Source organism: Ascaphus truei, chromosome 2, assembly GCF_040206685.1.
Source record: "Ascaphus truei isolate aAscTru1 chromosome 2, aAscTru1.hap1, whole genome shotgun sequence".
Taxonomy (NCBI): domain Eukaryota; kingdom Metazoa; phylum Chordata; class Amphibia; order Anura; family Ascaphidae; genus Ascaphus; species Ascaphus truei.
Genome location: NC_134484.1, coordinates 417915874 through 417940152, shown reverse-complemented (window position 1 = coordinate 417940152; position 24279 = coordinate 417915874). Strand labels below are relative to the sequence as shown.

The following is a 24279-nucleotide window of genomic DNA, read 5'->3' as shown; positions in this document are numbered from 1 at the left end:
ACATAGACAATATGCTAATTATGGATATCTGACTATTGGGCTATGCATTACACTCTGAGTTGGTGGGTACTACCATTAAAACAAAACAATTTAGAGTATGTCCTGTGTGCCATAACATAGATTTGTTTTTAAGGTAAAACCATTTGAATTAGTTTTTACTTTTTTTTTCTCAGAATAATAAGCACCTGACTGTAAATACTGTATATGAAGTGTTAAAATGTAGATCTAGTAGCAGTTGAAAGTGGAATATGTTTTGCAGCACATATGTTAATATGTTTTAGTTTCTATCTTAACCAAACATAATTTATACAAGCAACTCTACTATATCTAATAGGTGTCAAATGTATTAAAAACATTTTATACATTTTCTGAATAACTTGCTAGGCTTAATAAATGAACATACTGTTCTTTATAATGATATTGGGTATCACCATGCACGCTAACATCCCCCTGTAGCCTTATTTGCTTAAAAGAAAGAAACATTAAATAAATTCAACTTTGCGGAATTTTACGATGCCTGAAAAATTGTAATTCTGTGTGGTGTCCGTTTCTTCTGCTCTCAAACTCACAGTACTCACAGTACTAACCTATCAATGAATTCCATGTTAGTTTTGTCTGTGTACTTCTCTCCAAGAGGAAATATTAAGTAGTTGGCAGTGTATTGGGATATTCAGTTTTGCGTTACAACAAGAAATGTAGCATTACATTTAAACCGCTTGTAAAATGGCATACTTTATTAAATATTAATTGTACATGTGAAATTACAAGAAGCTGCTCTATACTGAAGTGGCACTTACTGTACAGAGTTTTCATGGGAAAAAATCCTTATCTTGTAACAAAAAACTGTAATGTGGGTTACGTCACGCTCCTAAGCGCACGCCCGTCGCGCATGCGCAGAAGAGGAGCTTGCTGGCCCCACCACGCATGCACTGTATCGCCCTTGTCCACCAAGTACATTTGGCGATCCCCCCCCTCTTCAAGCATACATGCGCACTAATGGCAGAGGGCCTCTGCGCGTGGCCGCGGGCCTCTGCGCATGCGCACCACTGACTGAGGGGGAGGAGAGGAGCCGGGAACACAGGGCAGGGAGAGAGCCGCGTCCCCCAAGATCCCGGTGCTGACACACACACACACAGTGACACACAGTGACACACACACACAACCAGTCACACACGCAGTAACACACACACAGTGACACACACACTGACACAAACACAGTGACACACACACACAGTCACACACACAAAGTCACAGACTCACGCACAAACGCAGTCACACATGCACGCAGAGTCGCGCACGCAGTCACACACACACACGAGGAATTCACAGTTAGTATAAATATATTAGTGCCGTGCTCGTGCGTTCTAAGTCACACTTCTTTGTATTTTGTCACTGAAATTGTGTTTTGATTTTTAATTAAAAACATCACCCTCACAAATACAATTTGTGTGACAAAAGACAAAGAAGTTTCACTTAAAATGCGCGTGCTCGGGGCAGACACCCTTTTTTCTTTTTTCCCCAGTACAGGCATACCCCGCATTAACGTACGCAATGGGACCGGAGCATGTATGTAAAGCGAAAATGTACTTAAAGTGAAGCACTACCTTTTCCCACTTATCGATGCATATACTGTACTGCAATCGTCATATACGTGCATAACTGATGTAAATAACGCATTTGTAACAGGTTCTATAGTCTCCCCACTTGTGCACAGATCGGTACAGGTAGGGAGCCGGTATTGCTGTTCAGGACGTGCTGACAGGCGCATGCGTGAGCTGCCATTTGCCTATTGGGTGACATGTCCTTACTCGCGAGTGTACTTAAAGTGAGTATCCTTAAACCGGGGTATGCCTGTATTCCACGCTCCCCTTCTCTTGAGGGTAAATGTGAAAAAGAACCTGAGAGACGGTTCCTTTTTTTGTTCGGTTTGAGTCGGGGAATTATATTTGTATGCACAATTCACTTAGATCTAAATATTCACTTTTTTCAAAGTTCACTTCTTTCACTGAAATAATTTATTGCTTTATCCTAATCACTGATTGTTGAACTATTTTATTGTAAATTTGCTATTATCACTATAAGGCACACGTGTACACTGAACACATAGGAAACACCTACTGAAACATCTTCTAGCAGAGCATCACTTCAAACATGTGATGTATAACACAAGCATATGTTAATACTCAGTGAACAATGGCAGCAATCTAACATCCTATGGAACCGCTAATATGCTGTAAGATAATATGAAACAAGGATTCATTAAATGTGGCTTACTAGCCAGAGTTTGTCTTAATAATAATAAGAACTTTATTTATATAGCACATTTCTCCCAATTGGACTGAAAGCACTTAGCACTTAACAGTTATTAAAAGGAAAAAAGAAGAAAACATTTAAGGTTATAAAAGAGACCAAACACAAGGAAAGGTAAAATACAGGATGGGACACTACTTTAGCTATTAAATGCCAGACAATTTGTGGTTAATTAATGAAATGCCTGGGTAAACAGGTACTGTAGGTATTGAGCTTTTTATAAAATAAATTTCCAGAGAGGGAGCCTCTCGAACTGTACGAGGTAGACTGTTCCAGAGACTAGGAGCAGCATATCTAAAAGCTCGGGTCCCAAAAGAAGTCAAGGAGATTCTGGCAACTGTTAGGAGTCCTTCATCAGCAGGTTTCATGTGGCAAGAACAGGTCTGGTTAGTTAACAACCTTGCTGCAGCATTCTGCACCAGCTGCCGGCGGCACATCTCTATTTCTATAATTCCTAGGTTGAATGCATTGCAGTAGTCCAGGCGTAGAGACACAAAGACATAGACAAGCGAAGTAAGATCTTCGGGGGGGGGGGGAGTGGGGGAGGGAGGGGAGAGGTGAGATCAAGTGTTTAATCCTGGTTATGTTAGTTAGGTGGAAAAATGAAGACCTGATCACAGCTGAAAACTGATGTTTAAGGGTCACTGTCAAGGACAACACTAAGATTTCACACACCGGCTGAGTTTAGGCCAGTTGGTTGACCTAGCTGCTATCTTGTTGTCTTCTGGCGGTGAGCATCCACCATGAGCACTTCTGTGTTATCAAGGATTCAACCTCACACATCTGGCACTCATCCACTCTAGGAGCTCAGATAAAAATCTATTGATGACTGATAATGGGTCCTTAGTACCTGGTTGAAAAGTAGAGAGCCATCTGCATAGCAGTAATAACCCAGGCCATGCCATCTGATTACGTCACCTGGTGGCAGCATGTACACCATGAACAACATAGGAGATACGAAACAAAAGTTTACCCTATAGCGCAAGATAAAAAAGAAGAAAAGGAAGTCTCAAAATAATTTCTTGGTAAAGGCGTGTATGGAAAATAAATCGGTTTCTGGACATCTCATCTGTTCCCCTGACTTTGAACTCCACTCGCTCCAATGTTATCCTGAGGAGGGAAGCGAAAAACAGCACAATTTCGTAATATAGTTTAATGTATCAATATAAAAAGGTTAAAAATTCACATTGCACTCACAATGTATCCAAAGAACAAGTGCATTGGGAGTACAGACACTCAGAGTGAACGCCAGATGAAGTGCACTGCCGTGGCATGGGACTCGTACTTCTGTGTCACGTGATGTTCTGGTAAACATCTCACGATACTTGCTTCTGTCTGTTAGCCATCTGTTCTCCATTCTCTGTCTAGGGCAGACCTCCACTCAACGCGTTTCGCTCTTGCTTCGTCAGGAGTGATCATACAAGCTGCTTCTACTATTCCTATAATACTCTCATATTCCATTCAATTGACTCTAAAAGTAACAGTATAGTCAGTCTTGAAAAAGAAACATAACCAGACAATAGGTAACAAATGTGGTCTATGCCTACAATAGTAATAAAAAATGCAACATCATACAATAATAATATTGATAAAGTTGAGAAAAATAATTTGAAAAAATACAAAAAATGAAAATTATATTTTACATTTTTTTTTTTTATCTTGGAAGTAAACTGAAAAGATTGAGAACCCACATAGATCTCCTGTGTGACCACCATGGATGAAAATTAGAGAAAAGAGACCATAGGAGATAGGAGGAAACCCTGTGGCACTCCACATAACCGAGCCATTGGTGAAGATACTCTCTGTGACCTGCCAGTGAGAAAATATCTGAACGAGCTGATAACTGTGCCACCCAGTCCACAGAAATCCTTCAAGCACTCCATTAAGATTCCATGGTCCACGGTATCAAATGTTGCAGAGAGGTTAAGGAGTACTTAGATTGAACAGTCACCTCTGTCTTTCGTCACCAGGAGATTACTTAGCACACAAACCAGAGCTGTTTAAATACTATGCCATCTTCTGAATCCTGACTGCAATGAGTCATAAATATCATGGTTTGATAGACAGGTTTACAGTTGGGTTGCCACCACTTTCTCAATAACCTTCCCTAGGAAAGCAAGGTTTGATACAGGCCTGTAATTAGCCATGCAATCCGGGTCTAACAAAGGCTTTTGTAGAAGAGGTCTGATGACTGCTTCTTTACGCCGTTCTGGAAATATTCCTCTCTGCAAAGAGCACAGAGCACAGGAGTATTTTATTATACTGGGCCGATTACTCTATATCAACACAGGCTAAGAGAAGCCGTGTTGGGACTCGGTCCAAATCAAAGGTAGTGGGATGCATCCCCTGGATTGTTTGCATAATGTATTCTACATCCAGATGGTCCAACCTGGTCCATAAAGCCAAAGAACCTGCATTTTCATGCCTGGAACCCTGACACTTATTAGATAGCACAGTCGGGACCCCAGCCCGGATGGATGTTACTTTATCAGAGCAGAAGAGAGCAAAATTATCACAATGGGACTGTGAAAAGGTTTCACTAGATTGCTGACATGCTGGTTTGCAGATCCTCTCCACGGTGCGGAAGAGCTGAGCTCGTCTCATTGTTCACTGCCATGATCTCAAGTGACAGAAACTCTTGCTTCTTAATAGTAATTGTTGAATGGTATTTTGTGATATTGTCAATCAGTTTCAGCTCGTCCTTATCCATGCGAGACCTCCACCAGCACCATTCAAGCTTGCGACCCTTCTTCTTCAATTCCCTAATACAACGGTCAAACCAAAGGATGTGATGGTGCTAGGTGAGGGGTTGTATGCGAAGAGGAGCGATAGTATCCATTGTGGCCCCCAAATCTCTATTGTAGTAATTGACAAAAGCACTAGGATCCACGCAGGCAATCAATATTTTGAAAAATTGTAATTGGGCGCTCTATATATCCTGATTAAATGGTATAAATATTCAAGTGCAAGTGGCATGAATGGTTGGTATGTATTTATGTCTATTTATATAGCGCCATTAATGTACATAGCGCTTCACAGCAGTAATACACGTGACTATCATATAAATAACAAATAATACAAATAACAGGTCATGGGAATAAGTGCTTCAGACATAAAAGTGACATTTCGGAAAAGGAGTCCCTGCTCCGGAGAGCTTACAATCTCATTGGTAGGTAGGAAAACGTACAGAGACAGTAGGAGGGAACTCGGCTAAGTGTGTCTGCAGGGGGCCAAGCTTTATGTATCATGTGTATAGTATTTGCCACGGTGCTATTCATATGCTTCTTAAGCAAGTGTGTCTTAATGTGGGTCTTAAAGGTGGATAGAGAGGGTGCTAGTCTGGTATTGAGGGGAAGGGCATTCCAGATGTGTGGGGCAGTCAGTGAGAAAGGTTTAAGGCGGGAGAGGGCTTTAGATACAAAGGGGGTAGAGAGAAGACATCCTTGAGCAGAACACAAGAGTCGGGATGGTGTATAGCGAGAAATTAGGGCTGAGATGTAAGGAGGGGCAGAAGAGTGTAAAGCTTTAAAAGTGAGGAGGAGAATTGAGTGTGAGATGCAGGATTTGATAGGAAGCCAGGAGAGTGATTTCAGGAGGGGAGACACTGAGACAGATTTAGGAAAAAGAGTAGAGCGATTCTGGCAGCAGCGTTTAGGATAGATTGTAGGGGAGACAGGTGAGAGGCAGGAAGGCCGGACAGCAGGAGGTTGTAGTAATCGAGACGGGAGAGAATGAGAGTCTGAGTTGTAGCAGTCGAGCAACAGAGTAAAGGGCGTATCATTGAATTGGTGTAACAAAATACAAAAATATAAGTGAATCAAGTGATCAATTATAGCACAATTATATCAACATACATGGTGAATGAACGTGAATAATAATAAATGATTAATAACCACCACCAGTTTTGTAATGTGAATAAAGTGAAAAATAATTGTAAAGCAGCTAAAAAAAACCTCATGAAACCGTTCACTGGTCTTTGTAGTGCTTGATTGTTCCCCAGATGGGGTGAGTGCAGAATTTCACAAATAGAATATGAAAAAGATAAAAGACACACAATAGTGAGACCAATAAAAAATTGAGATCTTGGAAAAAATGTGTGTCAGTTCCACTCACAGATTTTTAAACGATATCAGGCATATCAGAGATACAATCTCCCTCTGATGGGAGCTTGTGGTAACCAGAACTCAAATCAATACAGGCATTGAAATCCCCCAAGATAAGCCGCCTGGGGTGCTCCAGAACTAGTCCAGCAACGAGGCCTCCAATTTTCTACCAAAATACCTTCCCATTTCCAAGGGGGGGTAGATGAGGAGGACTCTAAACCTCACATTGGTAGCAATGCACTAAAATGATTGAATACGACTCACTGGGAGGGCCGTAAGTTTCAAAGTTGTTTTAAAATGGATTGCTACACCTCCACCCATCGCTCCTAATCACAGAATAATTTGTTGGGACAGCAGCTTCTAAAATGGAGGCTGCGTTTTCATCTAGCCCAGTCTCTGTGATACATGTTAGGTCTGATGATTCAATAAGGCCTGTTAAAACAGCTGTCTTGTTCCTAACAGATCTGGCATTACAAAAGGCAATTCTAATACAATTGGGGGGCCTGAGATAGTGTTCTGTCCATTCAGTGAAGAATCTCTGGGGATGGGGGAGTAAGCAGGAAGGACCCCTAATTCTGCTCCTCTTTCTTGGAATGTATTGATACATGTTCTATACTTACAGTAGTAACACATTGCATTTGGCTAACCAGTTGCTGTGGAGCTAATGCTCACTTGTGTTGCAATAGTATTTGAAACTAGAGTTGCTCAGAGTACACTTTTAAGGGCATGTTCATTAAACTGCGACTAGTGCATTCACATCTTGCCATGAAGTCTTTATCGCATGTCCAAACCATGCAAAAACTGCACATTTTTATGCAATTTAATTGAAGCTATGTAAATCCGTGTGATGTGCAAACGTCGTATGCAAATTAGGCAAACTCACAAATGAGATATTGAAAGAGATAACTGACAAAATAAACAAATAAATCATCGGAATAGATGTTACATATTACTTTTCATAGTTTCCAGCTATCTAAGATCTGTCCCCAGGTGAAGCATATGTTAGTGTATTTGGAAGTATATAAGGAACAGGGCTCTGCACAACTGTATGTGTGTCTCTATTGGTCTCATTCTCACATCTCATTTTACTTACTGAGCCAGTGCCAGAACCTGCTGTTTGACATTCGAGAGTGGAAGAATTGTTTTGGAAGCCTCAGTGATATAGTCATTTAAAACGGAGTCAAATGGTGGTAGCCACTGCTTCTTGTCGGAAATAGTTTCGGCTTCAACTTTAGGCGGATGGGGTTCATCTTCTTCCTTTGGTTTCTCTTCCTCCTTCTTTAACTTTCCCTTTCCTTTGCTGAAACATATAATATTATGCACTTAGTAATGATTGTAGTTGATTAAAAGCTTTGCAACTTTCAAAGAGTATTATAAATATAGTATATACAGCTTAACACCATTATAGCGCGATCCGCTATAACGCAGATCCACTTATAACGCGGTTTGAGCATGGACCCCGAATATTTAAAAAAAAATAATAATAATTTTAGCCCAAACACACACACACACACACACACACACACACACACACACACACACACACACACACACACACACACACACACACACACACACACACACCTCTGGTGGTGCTGGGGCATCGTGGTGGGGCTGCTGGGGCATCGTGGTGGGGCTGCTGGGGAATCGTGGTGGGGCTGCTGGAGCATTGTGGTGGGGCTGCTGGGGGAAGAGCTAGGGGATCATGTGGGGCTGCTGGGGGATCGTGTGGGGCTGCTGGGGGAAGTGCTGTGGATGCTGGACGATCGTGTGGGGCTGCTGTGGGAAGTGTGGGGGCTGCTGGGGGAAGTGCGGGGGCTGCTCGGGGATCGTGTGGGGCTGCTCAGGGATCATGTGGGGCTGCTGGGGCATCATGTGGGGCTGCTGGGGCATCATGTGGGGCTGCTGGGGGAAGTGCTGTGGATGCTGGGGGAAGTGCGGGGGCTGCTGGGGGAAGTGCGGGGGCTGCTGGGGGATCGTGTGGGGCTGCTGGGGGATCGTGTGGGGCTGCTGGGGGATCGTGTGGGGCTGCTGGGGGAAGTGCTGTGGCTGCTGGGGAGTCGTGTGGGGCTGCTGGGGATCGTGTGGGGCTGCTGGGGGATCGTGTGGGGCTGCTGGGGGATCGTGTGGGGCTGCTGGGGAATCGTGTGGGGCTGCTGGGGAATCGTGTGGGGCTGCTGGGGATCGTGTGGGGCTGCTGGGGGATCGTGTGGGGCTGCTGGGGAATCGTGTGGGGCTGCTGGGGAATCGTGTGGGGCTGCTGGGGGAAGTGCTGTGACTGCTGGGGACTCGTGTGGGGCTGCTGGGGGATCGTGTGGGGCTGCTGGGGGATCGTGTGGGGCTGCTGGGGATCGTGTGGGGCTGCTGGGGGATCGTGTGGGGCTGCTGGGGGATCGTGTGGGGCTGCTGGGGGATCGTGTGGGGCTGCTGGGGAATCGTGTGGGGCTGCTGGGGAATCGTGTGGGGCTGCTGGGGGAAGTGCTGTGACTGCTGGGGACTCGTGTGGGGCTGCTGGGGGATTGTGTGAGGCTGCTGGGGAGTCGTGTGGGGTTGCTGGGGAGTCGTGTGGGGTTGCTGGGGAGTCGTGTGGGGTTGCTGGGGAGTCGTGTGGGGTTGCTGGGGAGTCGTGTGGGGTTGCTGGGGAGTCGTGTGGGGCTGCTGGGGGAAGTGCTGTGGCTGCTGGGGGGTCGTGTGGGGCTGCTGGGGGTTCGTGTGGGGCTGCTGGGGAGTCCTGTGGGGCTGCTGGGGATCGTGTGGGGCTGCTGGGGGATCGTGTGGGGCTGCTGGGGGAAGTGCTGTGGCTGCTGGGGGATTGTGTGGGGCTGCTGGGGGATTGTGTGGGGCTGCTGGGGGATTGTGTGGGGCTGCTGGGGGATTGTGTGGGAGTCCTGTGCGGCTGCTGGGGGATTGTGTGGGAGTCGTGTGGGGCTGCTGGGGGAAGTGCTGTGGCTGCTGGGGAGTCGTGTGGGGCTGCTAGGGGATCGTGTGGGGCTGCTGGGGGATCGTGTGGGGCTGCTGGGGGATCGTGTGGGGCTGCTGGTGGATCGTGTGGGGCTGCTGGCGGATCATGTGGGGCTGCTGGCGGATCGTGTGGGGCTGCCGGCGCCTCACTCACTCCTCCTCCCTCCTCCTCCTCCCCCCTCCTCGTTGTCCCTCCTCGTCGTCCCCATCCCCCCTCCTCCTCCTCCCTCCTCCTCCCCCTCCCTCCTCGTTGTCCCCATTCCCCCCCTCCCCCCTCCTCCTCCCCCCTCCTTCCTCCTCCCCCCTCCCCCTCCCTCCTCGTTGTCCCCATCCCCCCCTCCCCCCCTTCTATTGATTCATTTCACTATTGTGTGGCAATCCGGATATATGTCTGGTTATAAATGTGTAGGCTGTAACACCACTGATAAAAATATTTATGAGCATATTCACATGTCTTCGACAGGTTGCCAAACCTGCCTTAATCCATAATCACACAGTATAATGACATACAAATGAGCATTAGTTGCGCATCGCTTTCTACTTCTTGGGAGCTTGTGGGAGCTTGTGGGAGCTTATGCCTCATCACAGCCTTTTTGTGAAGGCTGTTGCACAGAGGTATTGAGAATGCGGCTTGTTTACGTTTGTGTATGTTTTCTAATTTTAAAGCAAAACACCGAACTATTTTTTATTATAAAACGGGATTTGATCATCTGCACCTCGTTCCTTTTTTGGGGGTAGGAACTGCTCCTTTGGGAGCCAATAAATGACATGTGCGGGAATCATGAGAGTAATCATGGGGATAAATACATGACATTTGTACTTATTTGTAAAAGCAACAAGATCTATTATCTATTTAAAAAAACACTTTCTGGTTAGTCAGTGCAACCAACGATGAACTCAAAGATTATATTCCAAATCAGTAGAAAACACATTCCAGTTATCTGGATAGTGCAATGGAATCCTTGTCTACATAGCATCCCGTTTTTAGAATTCTATTATAGTAGTTTTTGCGGCAATTAACATATCAAAAATTTTGTAGTTTTTGTAATTAACTGGGTGAAGAAAAAAGTTTGTTAAAAAATGTCAAATAAAACGCTACTTATGTTGAGGGGCTTTTTCATAAAAAATTTATCGGAAATTCAAAACCAACACCAATTGAGTTCCTGCAATCTTCAAAACAAAAATGTGCCCACCCTTAGTTGCAGACAATTGACAAATTACCACCTTTATTAGCCCCATCTTTCCTACTTCCAGTCATGTTGCAGGTGCACAGGGGAGCAATGCTAAACCCTCCAGACACACAACACTTGAACTACCGTGGAGTGAAATGAGCTATGTGCCTGTATGATGCTGCTGAGAGTACAAATGCCACATCCTCAATATTGATCAGACAAATGCAGCGAGGGTAATAATAACAGTATAGTAAACATATAAAGGGTTGTCCCGTAGGTTAGAATTTACTCCAGTGGGTGATATAATAAGACTTCTGTCTAACGAACAAGAGAGTAGAAAAAGCAGGAAAAAGGCAGTGCACTGCCATAAAACAGGAGGAGGCTCACAAGTACAATAAAAAGGGTTTATTCCATTAAGGGATCAAACATCACCCCCAGATAGCAAGAAAAAGCACCACACCAACGCGTTTCGGGCTGTGTGCCCTTTATCAAGGTGTATTAACCGAGAGTACAAATGCCACATCCTCAATATTGATCAGACAAATGCAGCGAGGGTAATAATAACAGTATAGTAAACATATTATAAAGGGTTGTCCCGTAGGTTAGAATTTACTCCAGTGGGTGATATAATAAGACTTCTGTCTGACAAACTAGAGAGGAATGTTGCTGGAATGTAATATATGTAGAACAAGAGACAGCACTTACGTGGGCTATGCAAAGGTTAATATTTACTTAAAATCCAGGGCCAACGTTTCAGCCCCTCAATGGACCTTTGTCAAGAGGACAATGGAGGGACAGAAATGCTGACCATGGATTATAAATAAATATTACCTTTTGCATAGGCTCCAGTTGCTGTCCTGAATTCACGTGCACCCGTGGGAAGTGACACAATTGGAATTGTGAGTCTTTTCCTACCTATATTTGCTGAAATTGAATATACAGTAGGATCAGCTTTGTTTATCTACATTTCTGCAGCTACCCAGAGTGTACTGCAATTTTGTCCCACAATTAAACGCCTTTGAAAAAGCATAAACAAAATGTTTTTAAAAGTAGCAAATATTTTAATTAAAAAGCTAAATTGGCAGTCCGCAACTTCAAAATGTTAGTTTTTCTATATTGTGTTATGGGAATCTAAATGTACTGCTTGTGTGTCTGGCATTCATTGGATTAAAGATCTTGTTATTGCAATTTGACAGGCAAAAATGCAATATAAATGGGAAAGCATAAATATGCAAATGGAATGTTTTTCTTTGTGTAAAAAATATGCAAAGAAAGAAGGAGCTCAACAAAACACAATACATCTCACACAGTAAGACAGATCTAAATGGAAAAAGGTGCCATATAACCCTACGCAAAAATAAAAATGTTTAGTACTGTACATAAAGCTATCTAAAACCAGTTGATTTGGTGTTAGAGGAATTATACCAAATAATTGCACTATAATTACAGGGGGAGAGATATGTGTAAGACAACTCTTATCTCATTGTAATTGTTTTGGGGTTTTGGGGTAAGGGGTTTTATGAAACACGGGTTAGGACAATTTGCAGGATGTTACTGTAGAATAGCAGGCAACAGAAAATAGAAGAACATCTCTTAGGCACGTTCTATAGTGCCGGGCGCGTGCTACGCCGGGCGCGCGCGCGGAATTTTAGTTGGCTGACATAAGTCAGCCTTTCTATACAAGGGCCGCGCACGGCAGGGAGAGGGGAGCCGACAGACAGCGGCGAAGATGAGGAAAATCATCTTTTTGCGCCGCTGCCTGCGCTCAAGTGTGTGTGTGTGTGTGTGTGTGTGTGTGTGTGTGTGTGTGTGTGTGTGTGTGTGTGTGTGTGTGTGTGTGTGTGTGTGTGTGTGTGTGTGTGTGTGTGTGTGTGTGTGTGTGTCAGTCAATGATTGCAGAACTAAAAAAAAAAATATTTATTAAACTTTTTTTTTCTTTAAAAAAGCTTTTAGGACTTCCTTTCACTCACACAACCCATGCACACACATATACTCACACATACACACACATACACACACACATATACTCACACATACAAACACACACACACACACACACACACACACACACACACACATACATTACCTGCAGCTCCCGGCTCTATAGACAGGAAAAGCATGCGGCACGTGCACGCGCGTTCGCATAGGAACGCGCGGCCGCATGCTCTATATAACAGCCCTTAGACTAAAAATTTTATCACCTTAGGACATGATGCGTGTTTTTAATAAACAGTAGATGTCACTGCACCTCACTGGAAGTGAACTCCCTGAATCATACAAACTGTGTTGCCCTAAAATTCATGAAAGCAACTATTTCTGTTAGAAAACACATCTGCTTTGCATTAGATGTTTCGTTAATTTATTAAACAAATAGCCTGACATATCCCCATGGAACATTTGTCTTTCAGCAAGGGATTTCTGAATCCTCTATAAAACTGTACACGATTTTAATCTGTGCATGTTTTCTATTAATTAGTGAAAAGTAAAAACATCTGCCAAGAGAACAGCGAGCCATATTACATATGCTTTAGACTCTTGTGTGGTTCATGAAAAAATAGAAGAAAAATTATAACTGTGCTCCAGTGAGATATAGTCTGAATTTATCTCATCCTTAATTGCAGTGGGTGTTTGCAACCAATAGTGTTCAAGCCATGACACATTTTATCAGTAGCCAGGATACTTATTTGCAGTTTTGGGCTTATAATGTAGATTCTAGTGATACCTAGAAAGTAAGGTCACCCCCTCCCCCTGCTCTGCACCCTTTCCTCACTCTCATCCTAAACTTCCTTTATTTCTCTCCGACTCTTACTTTATTTCTATCATTCTCTATCCCAGTACCCATCTTGTCTTGTTCTCTCTGTGTCCGACCTATCTCTCTTTTTTTTTTAAAAACCTTTATTTATTCCGATCACATAGATACATACAGTAGTGTCAACTTTCACAGTACAGCATTGATCATATCTTATATTGATACATTTGTTACTAATACCGCTTTTGGTTATACAACACACATAGTATAATTGATACCCATGGCTGCTGCCTCCAATTCTCTGTCTATACTTGGCTTTCGATCTTGAAAGTGCTTCGTATCTGGTTGTGATCTTTTAGTTTCTACCCTTTTTCCTTCAGCAATATCTCCTCCTTCCGAAGATACAATTTACACCTGTCCTTGACATTTATAATATACTGTATAGGAGATAGGCCCAACTCCACATAAGACATACATAGAAAAGAAAAAAGAAACCGACCTTCTCTCTATCCATCCCTTTTTTCTATCACTCCAGACCTCCTTTGTATTTCCCACCTCTTCTCTGTAGTATATAGTGCAAACAGCCAACATGACACTCTCTCCTTCTGATGTCTCCTTTCTCTGCCTCTCTTTACTGCTCTAGCATCATCCCATCTCCCTACGCACCCCGCGCTTTCCTCTCCTTTTTCCCCATATCTTCCCCTGTCTTCTGCCACTTTTTTTTTTTTTCATTTCATCCCCCTCTCCCCCTCTCAATTCTATCCTCTTATGTTTCCTTCATTTTCTACCCAAAGAAAGGTTACATTTTTCTATTGACATGCCTCTTCTCTCTGGCTTCCGTGTCTCTCTCTTTTAATATGTCCTTGTCACGTACAGCACACCTATGAGCACGTGACATGCATACGGGACGTGGGATAATACACAGCTCTCAAGCTGGCCCACTTTTCACCTTCGCAAAGGTCCCTCAAATGAACAATATCTCCTCTCAACCCATCTCCATATACAATCTGTCACGAACAGCACACAAGTGAGCACATGATTTAGATAAGTAACCAGGGTTAATATACACGGCTACTCTAGCCAACTCTGCAAGGTAATATTAAACCCTTACTCAATTGCAATCATATCTATCCGCTTCCACCACGCACGAAGTATGCAAAATATGTAATTAATATATATCTGCCATATATATCTGCCAGGGTTTCATGTCCCTGTTTAATATAGAAAAACTATGCATTTAACACACAAAAATCGGTTGTACCAAAATATGTCCGAAAATGTAAATACTCTCTACAAAAGTGTGCAACAGTTCATTCAAAGCCCCAAAGCATGAATAATTAAAGAATTGTTGAAAATATATAAAAATAGAGTGCTTAGATTACAGAAAAGGGATTACCAGAACATACAGTTACAATAAATGCAAAACAGTTTCTTAAAATAACAGGATAAAACATAAAACAGAAATCCCTATAAAGTATGTTATGATATGTCTTAGGTTTTCCCCCAGAGATGTCACTGGCATAGAAATATAAAAATTCACATGTTTGATCATAAACACACCTCAGTTGAACAAGCCCTATATACCATTCTTCTACCATTGAAAACCAAATAAGCCCACCACTGTTGTAAATCAGCTGCTAGGTTGATGGTTTTACAACCCTGCTCTAAAAAAGCGTTTAAAATCTTGACTCAATATATAAAAACTCATAACTTAATTTCTCTAATACTTAGACAGAAACCATCTTCACAGTTGCGTCCGTGCTCTCGACAAGCACGCATGCACCTAAAATTTGACAGCCTAACATCTATTTTCGCAGGAGAAACAGATATCTGTCCTTGACTCCTCTTAACCGTTAAGTGTGTGGTATGGTTTGATTTATAGAACTGCAACGGTGACAGATATGTACCAGCTATCATGCAGAGTAGATGATGCCACATGATATTCTCATTTCTGATAAAGTCCTCCAACTAAGGCGTGACCTGTGTGTTACACCTCTCTGTGATGAACAAGGGGTATCCTCAGGAATGTTAGTTTCCTTTGAGGCGACAGCCTTGTATCTGGCTATCATTTATGGTCATCTAAACAACATATATTTCACTTTTAGTGATAGCCCTCCAATTAAGCCCCCTCTCTGTAGATCAGCACCGACCCAGGAAGGGTCTTGGCTTGTCATAAACCCAATATATTGTATTTTAAGACAAACAGTAACCCCAATAACCCCTGAAGTACTAGATTGAGGAAAATACATAGGGGGCAATTCACTAAGCAGTGGTAACTGCTTTTAAGTACGATGAATGCCTTTTAAGACCGATACTGCCTGCTGCGCGATTCACTAAGCAATAATAACAGTACTTTATTGGCCGTAAAAGGCATTTTTTCATCCAAAGGAAAACAATACGTCCGATCTGGCAAAAAACGCGCTGTTTTTTGCCAGTCGGTGCGATTCACTAAGCAGTGATAAGTGAATCGTACTTTAAAAGCACGCCATATTTTTGCACCAGCTAAAGGCTGGCACAAAAGAAATGGAGCCATGAAAAAAAATCATTGTTTACATTTTTTTCACCACACCATTAATACAACAGGCCGGCGGGTGTCCCTGGGTGATCCCCCCGGGAGTCTGGGGTCCTCAGGTGATCCTCGCAGGAGTCCAGGGTCCCCGCAGGCCTGCGGTACCAATTGTGTTGCCAAAACAATAATGGTCAAAATTACTATTATCCAGATATGGATGATAGTGCATTTGTCCATTATAAATAAAACATTAAGCTGCAGAAATAAAATAAATAAAACTTGCACTCATCCCTGCCAGGCTGCCACGATGAAGGCCGTCCTCATATTCATCACCGTCCATCTCCTCCGTTGCCACAAACAATGCAGTACAATAAAAAATACAATCTAATGTCCCCTAACCCCTTGATCACCATAGCGGTTAGTAATCGCTTTAGTAATTAAGGGGTTAACCCACCCTCTCCCACTACCCACCCAGAAGGCCTAACCACCCTCCACAGGCAACTATATCCACCCTTCATCCGTTCATTGGTACAGTGGGTACATCATGCCCATATAATATGTGCCTGATTTACCACTATAGCATGAAATGATGAAGGAATAAAAAAAACAGGTCCAAATAAAACAACATTATATTGCTAAATTAACATATTACTAATGCCAATCTAACAATTGAATGGCACGGTGGGAACATCATACCCATATAATATGGGCATGATTTAACACTATGCCAGTCAATGGTCAACATAAAAAAAACAATCACAACCAAGATCCAATACATTCAAAACAATCTCAAACTAAAAACAAATAAAGAAGTAAATCAAACAAAATAACCACCGATCAATTAATCCAATCCAAAATAAAGACCAAAATAAACAATTAAAATACCTAAACAAAACCATGAATAAATAAAATAAATATCTAAATAAACTGCATCATTCCAAATCAAAAGTCAAAAAATAATTCAACATTAAAAAGCAAACACCAATCAAAAGCAGCGTCTCCATGCAGCTCTTACAGGCTGCTTTTTTTCCCCAATCAGCTATCGCGCTTTAGATTTTTAAGCACGATAGTAGGGGGAAAAAAAACAGATTGCACGATCGGGCATGTTTTTTCCCGCACCTACTCAAATGCCCTTCACTTCTTACTGAATCCCACGTCTGGCTTCATTTTTTATTGTGGGATTAAAAATGTCCAAATCAGGCACAAAAGCTCACTGCTTAGTGAATCGGCCCATAATATCTCATGATATTATCACGACAGTCCTTTTTAACACTCTGTGTGACCCAATTTCACTCTCTCTCCTCCTCCCCATAAATTAAAAAAATGTTCAGGTGCAACTCTACTCACCCTTCACACTTCTGTAAGTCCTTTGTTGATTTTCACGGTGTTTGGTCAGAAGCGGGAGCAGGACTCGCTGCTCCAAATCCAAATATAAAAATCTCCTTCGTACTTATTTACATCACTGAATCAGAATTTTCTGATATTCATTCAACATATATTTATTGGGCAGCCAAAAGCAGGCAATGAAACGGACAATACAACATTTCGGGGTATCCCCTTTGTCATGTCAAAAAATATATATTATAAGAGAAGGTATGAAAAGATACTGTACCACTTTTCACAGTGAGTTGTGTCTGTTTCTTAACACTAACTATATCGGCCATCACCAATATCTCTCACATTTTTTGCTAGTTTGTATGAGATCCCTGGAAAAATGTTTAAAGCTGCAGTTCAGTCAATATCCTGCATGTGTGTTTTTTTTAATAAATCAGTTCTGTAGTAAGAAAAAATACTTTTAGCATTTTCTGTTTTAAATAAAACAACGTTGAAAGACCAATTTTCTTGTATTCTATTTTAACAGCCATTTGCTAAGGCACTGCCCCTTCATGTCCTGTCACAAGCCCTGGCACACCCCTTTGTCAGCCCTGCCCTCCCTCTAGCACATGTCAATGCAGGAGTGCTCATGAATATTCATGAGCTTCCACTGAGAGATTGAAGCAGAAGAAAAACAGATCCCTTCACTAATTATGTCACCAAATTTTGCCGATCAATACATGGAGAACGAATTGACCTGCAGCTATACAGTTCTTTAGGTAATTAGAGATTGCACACATGAAACTATTGAAGTAAAAAAAATTAATAAAAAAAAAAAGACTGAACTGCCGCTTTAATAGACACATCCTCCTCCAGAATCTGCCAATCTGAACAGATAATCTGTCTCATCTGGTTTGACATTCCGCAGAATGGGGATACATATGGTATTCTACTTTGAATCTAAACATCTTTCTTGTTGTGTGTGAGAAGTGGTCTTCTTGTTAACCCACATACTTTTAAATTACATTGTTATCTCTTCTCTTCATACCCCTGATCCTTAAACGTCTCTATCATTCTGTCAGCATTGATCTTGTATTTTTCCTCATTGCCTGATGAGTGTCCTACAGAGTTGACTGAACAGAAGTCCCCCCATACTGTGGTACTGGGAGGAGGAAAACTTTTAGTGTGAAGCAGATTGTTACTATCTGTGACTTTACTAAACACATCGGTTGCCAGAGTCTCCACTTATTTTTGAACTAACACATCAAGAAAGCAATTTTTTTTCAAATTGTATTGTATGTCTTTATTTATATAGCGCCAAATGTGTACTCAGCGCTTCACAAAGAATACAGTACAGGGAATTATAATAATACATTAAGCACAGCAAAATAAGACAATAGGAAAGGAAATCCCTGCCCCGAAGTGTCTAAGAGGTGTGATGGGAAATTTTCAGAGACAGCAGGTGAGGGAATAAGTGCTGTCAAATCAAACTCAAAGGTAAATTTTATAATTGGATGTACCTCATTTACCTTAATCAGCATATCTTCCAAACTGGGGACCCAATCCTTCCAGATGAAATATATATCATCTATATAGCACCCCCAGTGGAAGATATGCAGACCAAACGCCTTATTACCCCAAAAAAGCCTATGTTCAATAACAAACATAAAAATGTTAGCATAGGAAGGGGCAATGTGGGCCCCCATCACGATTCCCTATGTTTGTAAGTAGAAAGTCTCATTGAAACATCATTTTTATTAAGTAGAATTTCTAACAGCCGTATTTTTAAAAAATCACACATTTCATTTGTAAGAAGTAGCAGTCAAGGCATTTTTAACAGCCTCTATTCCTGTGCGCTCCAGTCTCTGCCCCCTGACCTCTGTGACATGCGTGGGTCGGCGCGTGCTCGGTCCCGCCTCCGTTCCTGATTCGGCTGCATAATAGGGCACACCTGTGTGCACCAGCAGCCTATAGGATTCGGTTTCCTGGTTGCGCCCCGGCTCCCCATTGGAGGATCTCCCTTTATATACCCTCTTGCTCCAGACACTCATTGCTGAGCATAGTCTTGTGTGACGCCGTGCCTTGCTGCATTTTGTTCTTGTATCTCCTGCCTTGCCTTTTCTGTTGATCCTGCCGCTACCTGACCCTGCTACGTACCTTGGACTCCGCAACTCTCTTCTCCTAAACCTTGCTACGCAACCCGACGATCCGCTACTCTCCAATCTGTCCCATTGAGGGTGAATTTTTCTCTTTGTTCTAAATGATCCCCCCGCCTCCTCCCCCTTCTTCCTCTTCTGTATAGTTTAAAGCAACAAAACATAGGCCTTTCACCTTGTTTTACATGTGGATCCTAATCATAAAATAATTGATGAACATTTATTTGATAGTTGTTCTCACATATCTACTAATAAACTAAAGTCAGGAATTGATTACACAAAAATGCACATTCTTACGAATTATGAATGGTACAGTTTACCTCTCGATGTAGAGAAACACACTATGCATTAATCTAATTTGTTATCAATTAAAATATAGTAAACACCTTGATGATTTGTCCTTTCCAATACTTCTGTTGAAAGAAGGAGATCGCATAGAAACAGGTTCCATTTTATCTTCCACTGGTGAGGGGACCGTGCCACTAAAAATTACACACAGACATGTATGGTCATAGGAACAGAAACATCAGCCAAGAATGGGTAATGACAATTGTCATGATAATGTCATGAGGTAATAGTTATTTTAATCCCTCTGGTGCTTAAGGGGTTTATGAACTACAGTTTGAGTAAAATACAAATATGTGTAATGTCTTTTCAGAAATCTCTGGGCTTCAAAAGGCCTTGATTGAAGTTGGGTGTGAAAAGTACAGAGGGGGTTTGGTGTATGTTAACACATATTTGCAGGCCTGGTGTATATTGCTGGTAGACAGATAAGTGCGATGTCTGGAGCATTGGGTCTGAAATATAGCCCCTGTGACAACGTTCTCTACACAGGAGGCCGAGCTTCAAAGCATTTCTTGACCAGGGGTTTATGGGGGCCATGGGCTACAGAAGGTAGCAGAATGAGTGACCTTATTAAATATGAGAATATCATGAGACGTTCTCTCCTGAACATGCTAAAAATGACGTATGTATTCGTGGAACCAAGTCGCACGTGGTGATTGCAGGCACGTGAGGTCTAGCAGGTACTAAAATAATATCTCTCTTAATTTTAGGATTACACTGTTATCTTTAGTGTCATTGGGACCGCCATGCGTGCCAGAATGTATTAATATGTCTCATGTGTCAGTAAGTATTACAGAACTGAAGTTATGAGTAGATTTAGCTATGAAAAGCAGTTTTTAAACGTCTTGTGGTGGGCGGAGTTTTACTCTGGTGTAAGACTATCAACCTCACCACTGATTTACGACAGGGACTGGGTTTAGGTTGTGCTCAATGGGAAAGAATTGTATTTAAGGCTGAGCAATTTTTATGAAGGCAGATATCCACAGAGGAGTATTTTGAGACCAGATACAGGATATTTCAATGTTTCTTACCAGCGATCTCTCTGGAGGAAAATCTATGTCATTGTAAGGAATCGTGTCCCCCCTACCTGAACGGAGTGCCGCAGCAGCCTCCGCCTCGTTCCCCCATCAGGGCTCCGCTCCCGCCAGCCGAATGCCGCCCTGTCCACCTCCCACTGCAGCACACGCTGCCACGCTTCCGGGTCACACGGAGGTTTTTGGGGCGCGCGCGCACCCAATCTTTTCAGCCCCAACCCCGCACGGATGGCTCCGCCCCCTGCCTATTGCAGAACGCCGCACCACGCACCCCAGCCACACACCTGGCGTCCACCTCCTCTCTGTCCCTGAGTCTATCATGGAGACAGTCTGGACGTACCTCCGCCCCTCCTCTACCCTCTATTGGTCGGCCGCACTCTATTACCCCAGTCCTTCCTCTCCTTCCTCGCTCTGCATAGCTTTTTGTGGCCTTGTGCTGTTCGAAGTTCTGTGCCTGGTACTCTTCTGTGTTTCAGCTCTCGTTCCTGACCCGGCTCGACTGCGTACCCCCTCTGGATTTGGACCTCAGCTTCTCTCTGACTTCATGTACCTCTCTGACCCCTGGACTTGGCTACGGACTATGCCCATTTCTGCTACACCTAGGCCTCCTCCTACTGCCATTCTAGCACTTGATGCCCCAGAGCCTATGCAGATTGGTAGTCAACAGCTCCGGTCCACCGAGAGAATTTGTCGTAGGAATGAAGGTCTCTGTTACTACTGCGGCTCCCCTAACCATCTGGTACGACACTGTCCCATGAGGCCGGGAAACGAGAATGCCCAGTGAGATCTAAGGGGCTTCCCCTGGGTACCATCTCTTCTCGCCACTCTCCCCATGAAGAAATTCCCAAGAGAATTCTATTGCCTATTGTCCTCGAAGGTCCCAGCGCCCGGGTCTCAGCCTCCGCATTCATCGATTCCGGGTCTGGTGGTAATTTCGTGGACCAGGAGTTCGCAGTCAAGAACCAGATTCCTTTGATCGAGAAGAAGGTACCCATTGGTCTCGAGGCCATAGACGGTCGACCCCTCCAGCCGGCTTTCATCTCCTTGGAGACTTCCCCTCTCACACTTTCCGCCTCGGATGGCCACACGAAGCGAATTATCTTTGACGTCTTCCACTCTCCCACAGCCCAGGTCATTTTGGGATTGCCTTGGCTCAAGATACACAATCCACGTGTAGACTGGACGGACAGATTGCACATCCAGTGGAGTCCATCCTTGAAGCTTCCAGAGGAGCTTTCAGTGACTACCCTCGCTGGCCTCGAAACTTCCGTCCCGTCTTCCTCTACTCTTCCTGAAGTATACGTCGATTTCAGGGATATCTTTAACAAAATTCAGTCCGATGTACTTGCGCCACATCGCTCATTTTGACTGCCCCATAGAGCTAATTCCCGGAGCCACCCTTCCCAAATCTAAATCCTACCCACTCTCCTTGCCTGACACTGAAGCTATGTCTTTGTATATTCAAGAGAATCTCAAAAAAAGGATTAATCCGGAATTCTACCTCCCCGGCCGGGGCCGGATTCTTTTTCGTAAAAAAGAAGGATGGTTCATTGAGACCTTGTATTGACTACCGAGGTCTCAACAAGATCACTATTAAGAACCGGTATCCTCTTCCACTAATCTCGGAGCTGTTCGACAGGCTACAGGGGGCAACTATATTTTCCAAACTCGACCTCAGAGGGCCGTACAATCTGATCCGAATCCGGGAGGGCGATGAGTGGAAAACCGCTTTCAATATGCGCAGGGGCCATTAGGAATACCTTGTAATTCCCTTTGGCCATTTTTCAAGAGTTCATGAATGAGATCTTTTGGGACGTTCTGAACATCTTTGTTATTGTATACATGCATGACTTACTTATCTTCTCCAGAGACCTGGAAGAACATATCCGCCACACCAGGGTGGTCCTTTCACGCTTCCGTGCTAACAAGCTCTACGCTAAGATGGAGAAGTGCCTCTTCCACCAACCTTCTACAGCCTTTCTTGGCTACATTATTTCTGATAAGGGATTCACCATGGATCTGGAAAAACTGTAGGCAGTCCTGTATTGGCCGCAACCTAACTCCTTGAACGCTATTCAACGGTTTCTCGGGTTTGCGAATTATTACCGGAAGTTCATCCGCAATTTTTCTACCACAGTCACACCCATTACCGCCCTTACTAAGAAAGGGCCGATCCTTCGTCATGGTCCCCTGAAGCTACTAAGGCTTTTGAGGCCCTCAAGAAAGCTTTCGTGTCTGCCCCTATCCTTCGCCACCCAGACACTTCTCTCCCTTTCACACTCGAGGTAGACGCCTCCATACAGGAGCCGGTGCAGTACTGTCACAAAGGTTCACTCCCCAGGACAAGCTCCATCCCTGTGGCTTCTTTTCTAAGAAATTCTCTCCGTCCGAGAGAAATTATGATGTCGGTAATAGGGAGCTCTTGGATTTAAATTAGCACTTCAAGAATGGAGACACCTTCCCTGAAGTTGGCGCCCAGATTCTTGGGACCCTTCAAGATCCTCGAACAAGTAAACCAGGTAGCATATCGTCTCCAGCTACCACCGTCCAGGAAAATATCCACTGTCTTATGCCAAACTAGGGGTACTTTCCAGGAACAAATCCTCCCTAAGTCTCCTGGTCAGAAAGTGTATCGCACAGCAGATGCTAATGCCAATTATTGACTATGGAGACATAGTATATGGTTCGGCACCTCAAACCCACCTTAGCAAACTTGACACCCTCTACAATTCAATTTGTCGTTTTGTTCTCCAATGCAACTATAACACACATCACTGCGAAATGCTCAAAGAACTAGATTGGTCATCACTAGAGTCTAGGCGCAAAGTTCAACTTTCCTGTCTTGCCTTCAAATTCTTTATGGGCAAGCTACCCAGCTACCTGAACAAGCTCCTCACCCGTACCACATGCAGCACCTATCATCTGAGATAAGACTCCAAAAGACTGTTCATGGTCCCAAGGCTCAACAAAGTATCCGGACGTTCTTCCTTCTCTTACCGTGCACCCCAAAACTGGAACAACCTACCAGAGACTCTCACATCCACCACCAGTTTAGATTCTTTCAAATCTAAGGCTGTCACACATTTTAATCTGGTCTGTAACTGTTTTATACGCCCATAATATAATCTTTAACTGTGCATGCAATGTCTTGTACAGTATATAATGTATAACCTGCTCATTTATGTAACTGTATTTGTAACCATGTATTATTTGTCTTAACTCTGTGCCCAGGACATACTTGAAAACGAGAGGTAACTCTCAATGTATTACTTCCTGGTAAAATATTTTATAAATAAATAAAATAATAAATAAATAAATAATGTCTCCCTTCTGAAACCGTTCGTTCAGAATGCACATTTCCCAGATTGCCCCCTCAGACCCAATCCTGACACTATACAGGGACAGCAAGAATTCGAGGTACAATCCATCCTCTATTCTCGACTCTCAAGAGGCAAGCTAAAATTCCTCGTTCATTGGAAGGGTTACTGGCCATAAGAGCGATCTTGGGTGCCTCACCACCACATTCACACTCCAGCTTTACTCAAGCTCTTCCATCAGAAGTTTCCTCACAAACCATGACAGGATCGTCCGGAGTCCGATCCTCAGGGAGGGGGTACTGTAAGGAA

At 43.3% G+C, this 24279-nt stretch overlaps 1 protein-coding gene across 7 annotated transcripts in view; it reads right to left on the bottom strand.

Moving 5' to 3' along the window:
* Positions 1 to 24279, bottom strand: part of ARMC3 (armadillo repeat containing 3) — a 103949-nt gene that overhangs the window by 5870 nt on the left and 73800 nt on the right. For 6 of the 7 annotated variants that reach the window (XM_075587565.1, XM_075587568.1, XM_075587562.1 and 3 more), the window contains 2 exons: positions 19661 to 19756; positions 7507 to 7713 (listed from right to left, as the gene is read on the bottom strand). In XM_075587565.1, the coding sequence (XP_075443680.1) occupies positions 7507 to 7713; positions 19661 to 19756 (303 nt within the window). The remainder of the gene's footprint in view (positions 1 to 7506; positions 7714 to 19660; positions 19757 to 24279) is intronic. The other variant, XM_075587566.1, reaches the window with a different exon arrangement.